General features: G+C 41.9%; 1 protein-coding gene across 1 annotated transcript in view; it reads left to right on the top strand.

The window, feature by feature from the left end:
• Positions 1-18,265, top strand: part of ik (IK cytokine) — a 42,600-nt gene that overhangs the window by 4,767 nt on the left and 19,568 nt on the right. Inside the window, exons 4-12 of the mRNA XM_080201246.1 lie at positions 685-744; positions 2,505-2,672; positions 3,969-4,083; positions 6,356-6,426; positions 9,003-9,049; positions 10,098-10,261; positions 11,469-11,577; positions 13,364-13,409; positions 15,568-15,784. Coding sequence (XP_080057372.1) covers positions 685-744; positions 2,505-2,672; positions 3,969-4,083; positions 6,356-6,426; positions 9,003-9,049; positions 10,098-10,261; positions 11,469-11,577; positions 13,364-13,409; positions 15,568-15,784 — 997 coding nt within the window. The remainder of the gene's footprint in view (positions 1-684; positions 745-2,504; positions 2,673-3,968; positions 4,084-6,355; positions 6,427-9,002; positions 9,050-10,097; positions 10,262-11,468; positions 11,578-13,363; positions 13,410-15,567; positions 15,785-18,265) is intronic.

The following is an 18,265-nucleotide window of genomic DNA, read 5'->3' as shown; positions in this document are numbered from 1 at the left end:
GAAATCTGGATGCAAGCAACACGATGTCTGCAATCCGTGAGGTCCTTCTGCTTCAGTGTTGTGAGTAAGGGATTCAAGTCTTGAAGATGATGTGGGAGTTTTTAGTGTTAACCATAATTTGTCAAACTTATCCACCCAGAATCATCCAGATATTAGCAGTAGCTAGCATTAAAAATACAGGGTTTCGTCACAGACAAACCTAGAGAGCAGTACCATGGACTCTCATTAAATTGCAACTTCAGTCATAGTCTCCACTTCACTTAAGGTCAGCTGCCTGGGAAGGTTCTACCACAGGCAGGCCCATGAGGTGTGTACAAGACTCCAGACATCAGCATGCACTAGATAGCAATCGAGAAATACAGCCACTTCTAAATTAATTAACAAAAGGAATTCAGGAGAAACCTCTTTACTCAGAATGGGAACTTCTGTACCACAGCAAATGATTGTGGTGAATAGGAACAGAAGGACATGTTGATAGAGTTAGATAAAGAGAGGAGAGAAGAAGCTGTTGTGGAGAATAAGTATCAGAAAAGACCAGTTGGGACAAGTGGCCCTGTGAATTCTATTATAACGTGATCTGGGATCTTACTTTGACCGTTTCCCATTGATGTTTAATCAATCTGATGGATAAGGTGAACATATGCTACACGTTTGTGATCTAACTTGGTTAATATCTTGCTACAGGATGCCAAGAGAATACAATGAGGAGGACGATCCAGCTGCTCGCAGGAGGAAAAAGAAAAGGTATGCTTGATGGAATACGCTGAGCTTTCTCCCTCCCCCTCACAGTTGTGTATGGTCAAGAAATTCCCATAGAGTGTGAGAAGTTATTTGGAAAGATTCACATCTACACACTACGCTGATGGTGATTTCCCACCCACTCCCTGCAGTGAGCAACATAGGTAAAAAGTCAAAGGTCTAGAGTGCAGGGCACCAGCTAGATTAGGGGAACGTGAATGGGGATATTGAAAGGTTGAATAGATTAGGACTTTATTCCCTGGAGCGTAGAAGAATGAGGGGAGCTTTGATAGAGGATTATAAAATTATGATGTGTATAGATAGAGTGAATGCAAGCAGGCTTTTTCCACTGAGGCTAGCGGAGAAAAAAAACTAGAGGACGTGGGTTGAGGGTGAAGGGGGAAAAGTTTAAAGGGAATAATTGGGGGGGGGAGGTTTTCACACAGAGTGGTGGGAGTGTGGAATGAGCTGCCAGGTGAAGTGGTAAATGCAGGCTCACTTTTAACATTTAAGAAAATCTTGGACAGGTACATAGATGAGAGGGATATGGTCCAAGTGTGGGATCAGTGGGACTTAGCAGAAAAATGGTTTGGCACAGCCAAGAAGGGCCAAAAGGCCTGTTTCTGTGCTGTGGTGTTCTATGGTTCTATGGATATAGATCAGGAGGGCAGTGGTTAGGAAATGTCAATCTTTGACCTTGGAAGCAGACAGAAATATTGAGGGAAATGTTACCATCACTGAATCTCCCAGTATGAACATCTTGCGAGTTACCATTGGACAGTACCTGAACTGGACCAGATCAGCAATTTAAATAAAGTAGGCCACAGACTGAGAATTTTTTTTATGGGAAGTGGGGGTCACAAGCAAATGCAAGGCCAGTATTTGTGTCCATCCCTACTTGTTCTTGAATTGAGTGGCTTGCTAGGCCGTTTCGTAGGCAGTTAAGAGTTGGCCACTTTTCTGTGAGGTTGGGGTCACATTTAGGCCTGACTGGGTAAGGATGGCAGATTTCTTTCCTTAAAGGACATTACCAAATCAGGTGGATTTTTATGGCAATCAATGATGGCTTCATGGTCACATTACTGAGACTAGCTTTTCAACTCTAGATTTATTTATTGTGTTTAAATTCCGGCAGCTGCTCTGGTGGGATTTGAATCCAATATCCCAACAGCATTTTTCTGGGCCTCTGGATGACTAGTCCAATGGCATTACCATTATGCCAGTGTCTCCCCTCAAGCAGCGCATAACTCACGTCCTGATCCCCAAAAGCCTGCCCATCATCTACAAGGCACAAGTCAGGAGTGTGATGGAATACTCTCCACTTGCTTGGAATGATGCAGCTCCAACAACTAGCCACCATTCAGGGCAAAGCTGTCTGATTCATTGGCACCCCAATCACTACCTTAACTTTTCACTCTCCCCAACACCGGTACATAATGGCAGCTGTGTGTAAAATACATAAGCTGTTCTGTGTGTCAAATATACAAGGCTGCATCAACATCACTTTTCAAAGCCACGACCGCTACCATATAGAAATGTAAGAGCAACAGTGCATGGGAGCACCAATACTTTAAAGTTCACCTCCAAGCTACCCATCACCCTGACTTGAAACTAGGTGGATGCTGTACGAACGCACTTGGTTTAGTACTCTTGTAGCTAGCAGATGGGGGAAATACTTTCACTCCAGAGTGCTGAGCTCAATTTGGGCCATGGTCAAAGAGATGGAAGTCTCTGTGTGTAAGACATTTCGTCTGATTCACTTCCAGCTATTACGCAAAGCTACGACAGCAGGAGTTGGAACGGGAGCGTGAGCTAGCAGAGAAATACCGTGATCGAGCAAGGGAGCGACGAGATGGTGTGAACAAAGATTATGAAGAAACCGAGCTTATCAGCACAACAGCAAACTACAGAGCAGTGGGGCCAACTGCTGAGGCGTAAGTATAGAAACATTACTGATTCCATTAACTCTGTCAAAGCACTGACATAATCCTCAGCAATCTTCCTGCTGAATTGCTCACCTACATATCCATGTAGCAACCTGAAAAGCACCATGTGCAGATATTTTACTGTGCTAAATGATGTGTAAAAATAATGTAAAGGTACTGTGCCTTGAATAAAACTGGCTGTGAATAAGAAGACATTTTACAGCGTACATTGGTCTTTGCCACTTAATATAGGTTTTATATCAACCAGAAAGTGACAACAGATTTCCATTTGAACTAATGTCAGTTTCAGAGTCTTCAATTGTGTGACACATCAGCAGAAATGGCTGTGCTCATACAACTAATTCCCCATCCCATCAAGATGCACTAAATGCAAGGACAATCATGTGTAAAAATCACCTTGTTAGTGTTTAGTTGCCTCTTGTGTGTCCAGGCCCTTTTGATTTCTCATTGGAAATGGTGTGGTTGTTACTGGCTGGTTTGAATAAAGCTGCAAGTCAGAATGGAACTTGTAATAATTGGGCAAACGGTCATTCTACTGAGGAGCATTGCTGTTCTCTAGAAATCCTAGGAGTTAAATCACTTTTGCACAAACCTGCTTTAAGGGAGGTCATGTCTCACAAGCTTGATCAAGTTTTTTGAGGAAGTGATGAAGATGATTGATGAGGGTAGGGCAGTGGATGTTTTCTACATGGACTTCAGTAAGGCCTTTGATAAGGTCCCTCACGGTACAGCTGTTTCTTGTTTAAAGTGAGCAGAATAAGAACACCAGATTAAAGTTCAATAGGTTTATTTAGAATCACAAGCTTTTGTGATTTTTGTGGAACAAAGGCAGTGTTTCATCACCTGATGAAGGAGCAGTGCTCCAAAAGCTCGTGATTCCAAATAAACCTGTTGCACTTTAACCTGGTGTTGTGAGATCTCTGACTGTGCCCACCCCAGTCCAACCCCGACATCTCCACCGTGACAGTGACCGCTGATGGCTGAGAACATCTATAGCCCAAGTGGATGGCAAAGCTTCCTAGATGTGTGGAAAAGGGGCCGGTGAAAGTTTGTTTACACCTAAGGTGGTTTAAAATTGTTCACTCTCAGTCTTTCTGGGACATTCTGGACCCAACTTTGAATATTACAGTGGCAATTATAAAATTATTATTTTCTTTTTAAAGGTATGCATATCTGTAAGATAATTATTTTTTGCATTTATAAACACATTGAACAAAGATTATGCCCTTTTTAAGTTCTGAAAGACATCAGTTCATTTTTTTTTCTCCTTTCTTTCTGACACAGCGATAAATCTGCTGCTGAGAAGCGACGCCAACTGATTCAGGAGTCCAAGTTCTTGGGTGGTGACATGGAGCACACTCACTTGGTGAAAGGATTGGACTTCGCCCTGCTGCAAAAGGTTAGCACCCTTCCACTTGGAGAGAGAAATACCAGCTAAAGCCCAGGGAAAGGAACTGTGTTCACATACCTTCTGGGTATGGCTGACGTATCAGATGCAGTTCTTCCATCAGCTGCACTGGAAAGGGAAACTATTTGCATCTCTTGTTCTTTAAGTGTCCGCTATGCCTCGGTCAGAAGGTTGAGAATTCCACTATAGAGTCTTAAGTATATAATCTTCCATGCAGTACTGAGGGTGTGTTGTCCTATCAGAGGTTCTGCCCTGAGGATGTGGATGAATTAAACTGAGGCCCTCAGGTGAACATAAAAGACTCCATCACAGAAAACAGTAGGAGTGTTCCTCCCATTGTCCTGGCCCTAGTATTTCTCCCTCAACCAGTATCCAGAAAAAAAATTTGATTGTCTGAATGTGGATGTTTGTGGGGACTTGCAAATTGACTATTGCTTTTCCCTTAATTACAACAGTGGCTATGGCGCAAAAGTAATTTGTTGGCTGCCAGGTGTGTTGAGACATTCTGAGGTGACAAAAGATGCTCAATAGATGCAAACCTTTCTGTTGCTGTGAACTGTCATGAGATCCAACTTTTGGTTAGAGTAAACCTGGGAAAGGAAATGAAGGAGAATTTTACTAGGGATGAGTTCTCAACCTTGTTTCTCATGGTCATTAGTGAGCGGCAACATGGTTTTGTGAAGGAGAGGTCATGTCTCTCAAGCTTGATTGAGTTTTTTGAGGAAGTGATGAAGATGATTGATGAGAGTAGGGTGGTGGATGTTATCTACATGGACTTCAGTCAGGCCTTTGACAAGGTCCCTCATGGCAGACTGGTGCAGAAGGTGAAGTCGCATGGGATCAGAAGTGAACTGGCAAGGTGGATACAAAACTGGCTCAGTCAAAGAAGACAGAGGGTAGCAGTGGAAGGGTGTGTTTCTGAATGGAGGGCTGTGACAAGTGGTGTTCCTCAGGGATCAGTGCTGGAACATTTGCTGTTTGTAATATACATAAATGATTTGAAGGAAATGTAACTGGATTGATTAGTAAGTTTGCGGACAACACGAAGGTTGGTGGATTTGCAGATAGTGATGAGGACCATTCGAGGATACAGCAGGATATAGATCGGTTGGAGACTTGGGCAAAGAGATGGCAGATGGAGTTCAATTCGGACAAATGTGAGGTAATGCATTTTGTAACGTTTAATACAGATAGGAAATATACAGTAAATGGCAGAACCCTTAAGAGTATTGATACCCGGACCTGGGTATACAGGTACACAGGTCACTGAAAGTAGCAATGCATGTGGAGAAGGTAGTCAAGAAGGCATACCACATGCTTGCCTTCGTTGGCCGGGGTAGAGTTTAAAAATCAGCAAGTCATGTTGCAGTTTTATAGAACCTTAGTTAGGCCACACTTGGAATATAGTGTTCAATTCTGGTCGCCACACTACCAGAAGGATGTGGAGGCTTTGGAGAGGGTACAGAAAAGATTTACCAGGATGTTGCCTGGTGTGGAGGGCATTAGCTATGAGGAGAGGTTGGAGAAACTTGGTTTGTTCTCACTGGAGCAACGGAGGTTGAGGGGAGACCTGATAGAAGCCTACAAGATTAAGTCTATAAGAGGCATGGACAGAATGGATAGTCAGAAGCTTTTTCCCAGGGTGGAAGAATCAATTACTAAGGGGCGCAGGCTTAAGGTGCGAGGGGCAATGTTTAACAGAGATATGAGGCAGACTTTTCTACACAGAGAGTAGTGGGTGCCTGGAACTTGTTGCCGGGGGATGTAGTGGAAGCAGACATGGTAGTGACTTTTAAGGGATGTCTTGACAAGTACGTGAATGAGATGGGGATAGAGGGATATGGTCCCCAGAAGGGAAGGCGGTTTTAGTTAAGTCGGGCAGGATGGTTGGTGCAGTCTTGGAGGGCCAAAGGGCCTGTTCCTGTGCTGTAATTTTCTTCATTCTTTGTCATCTGAGTCTTCATTCTGTCACCCATCCAGTGCTGGAAGACTCTTCCAGCACCAGATATTGGCAATCCTGACCATCAGGATGTTTGTATACCACGGGAATAACCCCCCGGTATCTCACTATCTTTTTAATTGGGAGAGGGAGCCTTCATTTTGACAGAGCTAGGTTTCTTCAGCTGCTGGGAGTGTAAGAGTTAATGAATCTGTTCGCTGACATTTCCACCCTTTGGTGCATCTGGCTCTTGCATGTTTTTAGTGATCAAATTGGGAAACGTTTCAAGCCGGGCTAACTAATTCCACCCAATGTTTTTAATAGGTCCGTGCAGAAATCACCAGCAAAGAGAGAGAAGAAGAAGATATGATTGAGAAAGTGCAGAAAGAAGTGAAGTAAGTGATTTGAAATTACAGTGTTGAAAAGGAAGAATTGGACGTTGAAGTCTGATATCACACTACTTCATAAATCTTTGTTGTCCTCATTCTAAGGAAAGTGATACTGGCATTGGAGGCCATCCAGGGAAGGTTCACTGGGTTGGTCCTGGGTGTGAGAGATTTTCTTATGAGGAAAAGTTGAGTAGGTTGGGTCTGTCCTCATTGGCGTTTAATGGAATGAGAGTAATTGTACTGAGACATGTAGGATTCTCAGGGGGCTTGACAGGGTAGGTCACATGAGGTGGTTTCCCCTTGTTGGAGAGTCGAGGACCAGAGGGCATAATCTCAGTAAAGGTTGCCCATTTAAGGTGGAGGTGAGGAGGAATTTCTTCTGAGGGTAGTGAATCTGTAGAGTTCCTTTACTAAAGAAGGTGTAGAGGCTGGGGCATTAAGTATGTTCAAGGCTGAGATAGACAGATTTATAAGCCATAAAAGAATTGACAGTTATGGGGATAAGGAGGTTAAGTGGAGTTGAGGATTATCATTTCTGATCAGTCATAATCTCATTGAATGGCACAGCACACTCGATGGGCCAAATGGCTTACCTCTGCTCCTACGTCTTATGAAAGGAAAATCCAGAACTGCATTTAATTGACTTTGGCTGTGCAAACTTTGTTCGTGTATTGAGAATATTTTGAGCAAGATAAAATTTGCAAGAGGGCAAAGTCAGTATGACACAGGAAATCGTTTGGCCTGTTGAGTCCATGCTGACCTCAGTCCATTCCGTTTCCTCCTTCAATTTCCATTGTCCAATACAAGTATTGACAGCGATGGAAGACATTAGAACTGATGAATTTGGTATTAAACTTCATCTTACCATCCCAACAGAAAGGCTCATGTTGGAGGTAAAAAAGGTAGACGAACATGAGGGATATACTATCGACTGCCGGAAACAAGAAAGGTTATTTGAGAGCAACATAGTTGCTTTAATAAGCAGATTCAATCAATTAAATATAAACTGGGGGAGAAACACAAGTGGTTAAAGTCAGAATTGATTAATGGAACTCATGACCACTTCATGTCACTGTTTGTCAAGGAAACCATGAGCAGCAGTGTGTAACATTGATCTGGTGTTTCTAAAGCCTTTAATTGAAAAAATGGTAGTCACGGAAGACAGATTATCGCAACTTCAGCATTATTTCAAATGAGAGTCAAGAATCGTCTATGTAACTTTTAAAATAGGTGATTTTTAAACGAATAAGGAGTGGCAGAATTCCAGAACTTCAGTGGTGGACTTGTAAAATCTTCTCTGTATTTTAACAGCAAGAAAACAATCGAGGTGATTAAAGCCTTAAAAAGATAGCAGTTGATTTGAAACTAAGGATAAGCACAAAATGGAAACTGTTTTGTACCAAGTATCCACAAGGGAACATGTGAACAACATGTCAATGTTTCATGCCAATCAACACTTCCAATAGCTAACTGGAGAGGAGAAATTCAATGTGTCAGTCTGATCCTGCACCCTGTAATTTTGTTTACTTTTTTAAAAAATGGATTTGCGTTTAACCAAACTGAAAGCTGCTTGATGCTCATTGACAGTTTAAAGAATCTGTTAAAATTACACAGCACAGTGGTTAGCACTGTTGTCTCACAGCACCAGGGACCTGGCTTCAATTCCCAGCTCGGGTCACCGTCTGTGTGGAGTTTGCATGTTCTCCCCGTGTCTGCGTGGGTTTCCTTCGGGTGCTCCAGTTTCCTCCTATAGCCTGAAAGACGTGCTGGTTAGGTGGATTGACCCGAACAGGCGCCAGAGTGTGGCAAGTAGGGGAATTTCACAGTAGCTTAATTGTAATGTTAATGTATGCCTTACTTGTGACTAATTAATAAACTTCTTTAAAAAAAACAGTACATTGAGGGGAAAGGTTGAGTTAAAGCATTAAGTTACAAGAGATAAGTTGCATCCACTTGTATTCCTTCGAATTTTGAGTAAGGGGTAAACTAAGTTTACTGATAAACTGGATTATTTCATTAGATAGGTAGGTAGGTAGAGAGAAACCATTTTCTTTTAGTAGGGGGGAGTCTAGAATAAGGGGCATAACATTAAAATTTGGAGCTAGACCGTTCAGGGATGATGTCAGAAAGCACTTCTTCACACAAAGAGCAATGGAAATGTGGAATTATCTCAGTGGGTCAACTGAAAATTTCAAAATTGAGATTGTTGATGTGGAACCAAGGTGGTTTAATGAAATTAATACACAGATTTAACATGATATGAGTGAATGGTGAAACAAGCTCAAGCAGCTAAATAGCTTCTCACTGTTCCTGTGATACTACACATCAGGAATTGTCTACACTAATCACTCAGTGCTACATATAAGTTTTAGTTTCATAAATTTAGTTTGACCCAATCTGTCGACGTGAGTGTGATCAAACTGTAGAGAGAGCTGGATAGCATTTGAATGTTTTTAATAAGACCATTCAGTTGGAGCTAGTTTTATCTTTGCTTTTTAATTTGAAATGTTCCTTTCTGGGAATCATCACCAAGAGCTTTCACTAAGGATGTTAATCGCCAATTTTTTAAACTTATTTTTCAGAAAAGATGAAGACCCAGAAAACAAAATTGAATTTAAGACACGTTTAGGTAAGCAGCGATAGCTTTGGATGTCTTGGCAATTGGGTTATTAGTGCTCCTGATCATTTCATAAATGATCCTGTGTCGTATCCAGTCTACTAGCCAGATCATTAAGCTGTGTACTCCATGGCTCACTTTGCAGAATGCAGCCTTGGCTCACTAGTTGTATTGCCAACAATATTAAATGAGACAAAAAGAGTTAAATTATTCCACTCACATAGAGTCAAGGCTTTGAATTGAGAGGGTGAAACTCCGATTTGAGTGTTTTAAGATGATTAGATAAGCGTGGATAGAATTTGTTTTCTCAGGTGGCAGTGTCGACGGAGCATAACCTTAAAATGAGTGTTCAAGGGAGATGTCAGGAAGCATTTCTTTACACGGGGTAGTGGAAATCTGGAACACTGTCTCCACCACAAAGCCTTTGAGGCTGGGTGAAGTTGATAAAAATGTCAAAGCCTTGTTTGTTAGATTTTTGTTTGGCAAAGGTATTAAGGAGTATGGAACTAAGGGGTAGATGGGATTAAGAGAGAGTTTGGCCTTGATCTAATTAAATGATGGAACTGGCTCAACGCTGAACAGCCTCCTCCTTTTCCTAATAACAATCCATTCTTTTTAATCAGTCACCATGAGTGTTACAATTGGAAACCCAGGCTGGTTCCTCAATAACCGTCTGGGACAGTGAGTAAATTTAAGGAGGATTTAGACAGATTTTTAATTGATAATGGGTTGAAGGGTTTTAGGGAGAGGGCAGGAAAATGGGGATGAGAATCATATCAGCCATGATTGAATGGCACAGCAGATTCAGTGGGTGAATGGCCTAATTCTGCTCTTATATTTTGTGAACTTATGAACACATCTATCCACAACAAACTCACGATGTTCCCTATGCTGGTTATGTTCAGTAATGACCCCATCCCAATCGCTCTGTGTTCGTTGTGGACAGATGCCATTGTCTCAACATTAAGACGAATAAAGGCAATGTTTTAATCATGTTAGGAATTCAGTATGGTTTAGTATTGATCTAACAACTCAGCCTTGATCTTCTGTTCCTTTCCAGGGCGTAACGCATACCGTATCCTATTTAAAATTAAACCCCAAGAGCGTAACGAGCTGTTTCTGCCAGGGCGCATGGCATATGTTGTGGATCTGGATGATGAGTATGCAGACACCGATGTACCTACAACTCTAATCAGGAGCAAAGCTGACTGTCCCACCATGGAGGTGAAGATTAGCTGTACAATAGGCAACTTTCCTTTGTCTGGGCGTGCTTTAAAGGAGCCTCAAAACCTTGGGGAGTTTCCCTTTAATGCTCGGTTTTGGGAGAGCGATGTGTCTGAATCATGCTATTGGGTTTACATCTGGCTCTTTGTCCCCTGTTGGCTGATGTGAAATCCAGAGACCCAGTTATGAAAATATAAACAACAGAGACAGGATGGAACTGATGCAGATATATTCACAGAATTATTACAATGCAGGACGGGCCGTTTAGCTCATCATGTCTGCCTCTGCTCTTTGAATAAACAACTCATCTAATTCCATTTCACTGCTATCTTCCCAAAACCCTGAACATTCCTCCTTTCCAGATAACAGTCTAATTCCTGTTTGAATGCTTCAATTGAACTTGCCTCCACCACAATCTCAAGCGGTGCATTCCAGACCCGAAACATTGGCTATGTGAAATCCTAATCCTCCTATCTTTTTTATGAATTATTTCAAATCTGTGCCATCTTGTTCTTGATGCTTTCGCAACTGGGAACAATTTTGCCTTATCTGCACTGGTCAGATGCCTCATGATTTTGATTACATCAAATCTCCTCTCTGCCTTCTTATCACCAAGGAAAGCAGGCCTAAATTCTCAAACCTATCATCATAACTGAAGTTCCACATCCCTGGAACTAGTCTCATGAATCATTTTGATACTCCTGTCTTAATGCCTACCTAAAATGTGGCACCCAGAACTGGGTGGAGTACCCTAGCTGAGGTGACATGTTCAAGCACTGGATGTAATACTCAGCCAGCAACGTGTATGAGTTCAACATAATCTCCTTGTTCTTTACTCTAGATCCATATTAATAAAGCCCAGGATACAGTATGTATCTCTCTCCACCTGTCCTGCCACCTTCAATTATTTATGCAAACATGCACCCAGGTCCATCTGCTGCTGCATCCATCGTTGTTTATGCTATCGTTCACTAAGAGCTCAGGTCCTGAAAGGCCATTTTCGGCGCTGCATTTCCAGCAAGTTATAGTGCAGACTATATTTGAGCTGCATGGTTCAGGGAAACATTTAAAGATACAGTCTGCGAGATGCCCTGCTGCAGGAGGTTTTGAGCCCCATGGGATTGTGCATTATGTTGGTTTTAGTTACTTTGTACCATTGGCGAAATTTATGTTACCTTGTCACGATCAATCTGTGCTTCCTTCCCAGGCGCAGACAACCTTGACCACGAATGACATTGTAATCAATAAACTGACTCAGATCCTGTCCTACCTGCGCCAGGGTACTCGGAACAAGAAGCTGAAAAAGAAGGATAAAGGTAACGCAAAAAGCAAGATGTTGCTGGTAGGCTTTGAAAACCTCAACCTTTCTGAGCACTGCATTTCAGGAAAGATGTCAAAGCTTTATTCCATCAGTAACCAGGGGTCATAGATTTAAAAACCTTGGCAAAAGATTGAGATGAAAAGGAATCTTTCCACTGGGATCTGTTAGGATCTGGAATACTTCACCTGAAAAGGTGGCTGAAGCTAATTTAATAAATAATTTTAAAGGGAGTTGGACAGTTGCTCGATGAATTGTAGGGTTTCAGACAAAAAGTGAGAGTGGCAGGCTGCATATGACTGCTGTTTCAAACAAGTAGCCCAGGTATGAAGGGCCCAGTGGTCTCCTGTGTTGAATGATTGTATGTTTTTAATCAGTTTCTGTAGCTCCTGTTTTAAAACTCGCCTCGCATTCATTATAAAGCTTAACTCTAAGTGGCTGTTGGAAATTCAGACACCTTCGCTAAACTGAGAATGCAGCCTGAACTATGTTTTCATTGACTTAATTTTTAAAAAGCATAATAAATAGGAAGGAACAGTCACGTTCGAGCCTGCTTTGCTATTCACTAAGATCGTGGCTAATTTGATTGTGGCCTTAACTCCTGTCATAACCCTTGCCTTCCCTTATCAATCAAAAATCTACCTAACTCAGCCTTGATTTATAAATTCCAAAAACGAACAATCCTTGAAAAGGAGAAATTCCTCCTCATTTTCACCTTAAATGGGAGGCTCCTTGTTCGAAAATGTGCCCCTCAGTTCTAGATTCATCCACAAGATTTCATTTTTAAGATCGGTTCATCTTGCTAATGAGGCTTTGAGCTTAACCCTATAGTATAGATTTTATTTTAACTCGCCTTATAAATATAAAGCATTTAAATTAGTTGTTTTTACATAGAAAGAAGTCTCACAACACCAGGTTAAAATCCAACAGGTTTATTTGTAGCAAACGCCACTAGCTTTTGGGGCTAGGAGTAGGAGGAGGTGGCCATTTGGCCCTTTGAGCTTGCTCTGCCATTTATCTCAGTCATGGCTGATCATCCAATTCGATAGCCTAATCCTGCTTTCTCCCCATAAACTTTGATCCCATTCACCCCAAGTGCTATATCCAGCCACCTTTTGAGTACATTCAATGTTTTGGCATCAACCATTTCCTGTGGTAATGAATTCCACAGGCTCACCACTTCTTGGTTGAAGAAATGTCTCCTCATCTCTGTCCTAAATGGTCTACCCTGAATCTTCAGACTGTGACCTCCAGGTTCTGTTTTTAAAAAAGGAACAGTAATTTTTTTCTTCACACCTTGGTTATGAGACTTGTGACTTCCCCTACGCTTCCTAGTTTAGCTCAAAATATAATCAGAAATGAACAGGCAGCAAGCAGTCCTTCACCATTGTGATTTTAGTTTAAAATGCATGCTGCAGACATGGGCCACATCTATTTGAACAAGAAACAAAATTCTATCGCTATGTGTTATTCACAGTACACGAAGAATGGTTCAAAATATTCACACAGTCGCACACCATTACAATTTACTGAAACCCTATAACAGCAGTGAATGATTAATATTCAGCTGCTGCAGGAAGGTATAAGCGCACATGGTGTATTGACCAGTTCAGCAGTGTAGAGACTTGGATCATATACCTAACCATGTAGCTTAATAGCACATCTCACCCCAGATCAGTGCCATCTGAACCTCTTGTTTTATAAATGCAAAGGGGAAAATATTTCCAGAAGTCGTGACAGGGAGTCGTCATTGATTTAATTTTCATCTTTCTTTCTTTTCTCAGGCAAATTGGGGGGTGATGAAAAGAGACCACCAGAGGCTGATATAAGGTACCTTTTTATTTTTGTTGTGGGGTGGGGAGTTGGTGAAGGAGAGATCTTTATGGGCTGAAGGACAGATATGTTAAAAGTTCCCAGTGACTGACTGCAAGTAGCACATATTGTCATTAGTTCAACAAGGTGATCAGTGTATGTTAAAAATAGTATGTTTGTGAGCACAAGCCTGCAACAAGACTAGTGTGACTGTATTACCGAACACTGCCACATGAAGGAAAAAATCAGTTTTATAATCTTTCTCATATCCTTAGGATACCCAAAGTACTTTAAAACCACATCAAGAAATAAAAGATGTGCATTTCTATAGCACCCTTCACAACCTTAGATTGTCCAATGTGCTTTAGTCAATGAAGTGACTTCAAAGTATACTGTTTACTGGAGGAAACACAACAGCTAACTTGCACACACAATGTTCCCACAAAAGGCAGTGTGATAATGACCAAACAATTTGCTTTGTGACGTTGAATGAGGGATAAGTATTGATTAGGACTCTAGACAGAACTCTCAAATAAAAGCTGGAAATCTGAAATAAAAAACGAAAATGCTGGAGAAACTCAAGAAGTCTGACACCACCTGTAGAGTCAAAAGTAGCCATGATGTGGAGATGTCAGTGTTGGACTGGGATGGGCAAAGCAAGAAGTCTCTCAATACCAGGTTTAAGTCCAATAGGTTTATCTGGAATCACGAGTCACCTGATGAAGGAGCAGCACTCCAAAAGCTCATGATTTCAGATAAACCTAGTGGACTTTAACCTGGTGTTGTGAGACTTCTTACAGCATGTTTCGAGCCTGTAGGACTTTTTCAGAGTTCTGAAGAAGAGTCAGATGAGCTCAAACATTAACTCTATTTCTCTGTCTTCTTCAAAATGGATTTTTTTTATGTCCACCTGAGCAGAATGACGGAGCCTTGTCAGTCTCATCTGAAATGCAGCAACCCTGAGAGTGCAACAACTCCCTCAGTTATTGCATTATGAGCATCAGCTTAAATTCTGACCTTTATTCTCTGGATTGGGACTAAAACTCTCAATCTACTGACACTATGGTGAGAATGCTTTCTGCTGAGTCAAGACGGATACGATAACTTAATTTGGAATTGCAGTCACAGTTATGCAGGAAAGGAGCAAACAAAAAGAGCAATTCAACGACTGACCGTATCATCTGTTTCATTGGTGTTGGCAAAAGGAAGAACAGGAGCCAAGAACACCAGGGGAACTTCCCTGTTCCCCTTTGAATGTCAGCAAGGGATCTTTGGGCAGTGCCTCAGTTCAGTATGTCTGGAAAGGCAGCGCCGCTGACCAAATAATAATTTCACTTCTGTCTGGTTTGTGTGCTCCAGCCCACCCAGTACTGTCTCTACAACTGTTGGAATTAACCCTTCAAATATGAGTTTTTTATTTGCAACACTTGCTCTTTCTTTAAAAAACTGAGGGGGTTGTAAAAGATTTTCGACTCAGGGTAAAGTTCAGAGGATGCATGGAGATCAGAATAATAGATAAATCCTATGAGAAGTCAAGGAGAAGAATGACAGTCAAGTAAATGTATTACATCCACGGTTTACTAATGGTGCAAGTAGCTGTAACTGGGGAGCATCCAATACTGACAGCACTTCAGTGTGATATACAGACAGGCAGGAAATTGCTCATGAATAATTAGGAGAACGATGTGTTGGAGCTAGTTGGAACGGAAATGCTTGTAGTCCAGAATACAGAATTTTAACAATTCTGGCCAAAGCTAACTGAACCATTTCTACTCTATTGTGGGCAACCATGCCAAACATCAATCCTGATGTTCTATGAGGAATGCACTCGCTTCTGAGTTAGAAGGCAGTGTTCAAGTTCTACTCCAGAGACTATCTCGAGACAATCGAGGCACACCCTCCTAGTGCTGAGGGAGTGCAGCCCTCTCAAACCAAGATTTGTTTCCTCACTCACACACTCTTTGCTCCTCGCCTCCCATCCCCTCTACCTCCTCTCTGTCCACAGCTTCTGAGTGCTGAACCATCTCTTTTCCCCCACTCTCTGACCCACATTATGGCAGGACATTTTGCATAATGATGTATAACATTGTAGCAATTTTTTTAAAGAGAAATTTACTTCACTTTTTACACAGCATTGTGAGTTCGTGCATGTTTACCTTTTAACATTTACTTCCAGCATCTTTGATGACATTGGTGACTATGTCCCAACAACTGCAAAGGTTGTTCGCGAAAAGGAGCGTGAAAAGTACCGTGAGAAGGAGAGAGAACGTGAGCGGGAACGGGAGAGGGAAAGAGAAAGGGAGAGAGAACGGGAACGAGAAAGGGAGAGAGAAAGGGATGAGGAGAAAAAGTCCAGACACAACTACTTCGAGAAGCCAAGAGTGGACGATGAGGTAGGCTTGGATCACTCGGTGTTAACTGTGCTGCAAGATTCTAACTTTTGGCACTGAAGCTTTTTAATGTGGTCCAGTAGCCATTCATACCTTAGCTGTCCCTCCATTTGTGGCCAGCAACTGATCTAGTGGACCCTCCATGTGTTTCATAGAATCCCTACAGTGCAGAAGGAAGCCATTTGGGCCCATCAAGTCTGCAGTGACCACAATCTCATGCAGGCCCTGTTCCTTTCACCCCATGTATTTACCCTACCATTCCCCCTGACATTATGAGACAATTTACCATGGCCAACCAATCTAACCGGCACCTCTTTGGATTATGGGAGGAAACCGGAGCACCCGGAGGAAACCCACACAGACAGGAGGAGAACATGCAAACTTCTCACAGACAGTGACCCGAGGCTGGAATTGGGCCTGGGTTCCTGGCGCTGGGAGGCAACAGTGCTAACCAATGTGCCACCCTATTTCTGGGCCTTGATTCACTGTTTGTCAGGTGTGGGGTTTGATCCTGTCAAAGACACTCAGTGCTTTTACTTTTTTAAAAAAAAACAAGCCAGGGAAGGGAATGCTGTTATCAGAAGGGGCTAAATGTTCACCAACACCCCAACCTTTCCCCCCATGCAGGGATTGATGCCCCATCAGACAGCATGTTGGTCACATTCCTAAGGGCAGGAACTATTGAGTGCGCTTGACAGAAACTTAATGACCAACAGTGTCATTTTTGTTACAGAGCTATAATGAAAATGAATAGAATTTTGTCTATTTATCTTTCAAACACAAAAACATTCTGTAAAATCTGCAAATTAGTTTGTGTTTTTCCAACAGCCATATCTGTGTGACAAAATTTGAGGTCAAATTAATCATTTTAAAAGCAGCAGTTATGCCAAGAATCTATGAATTATGGATACATTTGATTAAGTTGTAGCTATGTGTAAACTATAAAGGACACTGTTAGCTGGTAGGAAATGAATGGCCTCGTTCTAAATGAAAAAATAAAACATGAGAATATAAAATATTGACAACCTGCATCTGAACTGTGCTGGAACCAGTATTCTTGCAAACCGCATAACTGAGGAAGTAGAAAAGGCTTTAAACTATATAGAAATGGGGATGGTTCTGTGGAGAGGATATATAGGCTTACAATTTAAAAGATATGGCAGCGTTACAAGGCAGCTATTTAGGTAATGTTACCCATGAGTGTGACAGAGATTGACTTTACAACCACTTAAAAAAAAAATCAGCAGTAAATAGGGTCATGGGGGGGGAGGGAATGGTAAAAATTAATGGCCCTTTATTTAAATGCAAGTAGTATTTGGCACAAATTAAATGAATTCACAGCATCAGTTGAGGTTAGTGGCTGTGCTTTTCTAGCCATTACAGAGATGTGGTCAAAAAGAGATCAAAGCTGGGAACTAAATACATGACTTTTCGTAAGGACAGGCAGGAAGGAAAGGATGGTGGGTGGTTTATTAGTACAAGATGGAATAAGTACGATAGCAGTGAATAGTCTTGGATGAGAAAATGGAGAATCCGAATGGGTGGAGATAAGAAATAACAAGGGGAAGAAGACAGGTGGGTGTAGTCAATAGGTTCCCTAACAATAGCGATACTATAGGATGGAGAATAACTCAGGAGATAATGAGGGCACGTAAAACAAAAAAGCGGTACGTTAATCACAGGTGACTTTAAACTTCATTTAGATTGAGAAAATCAAATTGGCAGAGGTAGCCACGAGGAAGAATTCATAGACCGTATTAGGGACAGTTTCCTAAAACAATATGTTATGGATCCAACCAAGGATCAGGCTATTTTGGAGCTGTTAATGTGTAACAAGTTGGATTTAATAAACAGTCTCTGAGTAAAAATCCCCTTGGAACAGTGACCATAATGTGATAGAATTTTACATTCAGTTTGAAAGTGAGAAACCTGGGTCAGAAATACCTGTGCTGAACTTAAATCAGGGTAAATACAAAGGAATGAGGGAAGAGTGGGCTGTAATGGATTGGAAATGGAGGTTAGCAAGAAAGGAGACTGATCAGCCATGACAGACATTTACGAAAATAGATCATGACCCACAACAAAGGACGTGGGGAGGAAGAATTCTAGGAAGGGGTTAAATCAACCACACTGACTCTGAGGTTAGCGCTGTTGCCTCACAGCACCAGGGATCCAGGTTTGATTTTAGCCTTGGGTCACTGTCTGTGTGGACACCTTCTCCCTGTATCTGCGTGGTTTCTTCCAGGTGCTCCGGTTTCCTCCCACAGTCCAACGATATGCAAGTTAGGTGGATTGACCATGCTAAATAGCCCCTTAGTGTCCCAAGATATGTAGGTTAGATGGACAGCCATGATAAAACGCCCAGGGTTACAGGGATAGGGCAAGGTGTTCTTTCAGAGAGTTGGTGCAGACTCGTTGGGCCAGAAGGACTCCTGTGCTATAGGGGTTCTGTGGGGTGCAATGGCTGGAGGCTGGCCCACTGAT

Source organism: Carcharhinus amblyrhynchos, chromosome 13 (genome assembly GCF_965287045.1).
Source record: "Carcharhinus amblyrhynchos chromosome 13, sCarAmb.v2.hapA, whole genome shotgun sequence".
NCBI classification, from domain to species: domain Eukaryota; kingdom Metazoa; phylum Chordata; class Chondrichthyes; order Carcharhiniformes; family Carcharhinidae; genus Carcharhinus; species Carcharhinus amblyrhynchos.
The sequence above is the reverse complement of the archived record's forward strand: the minus strand, read 5'-3'. Positions and strand labels throughout refer to the sequence as shown.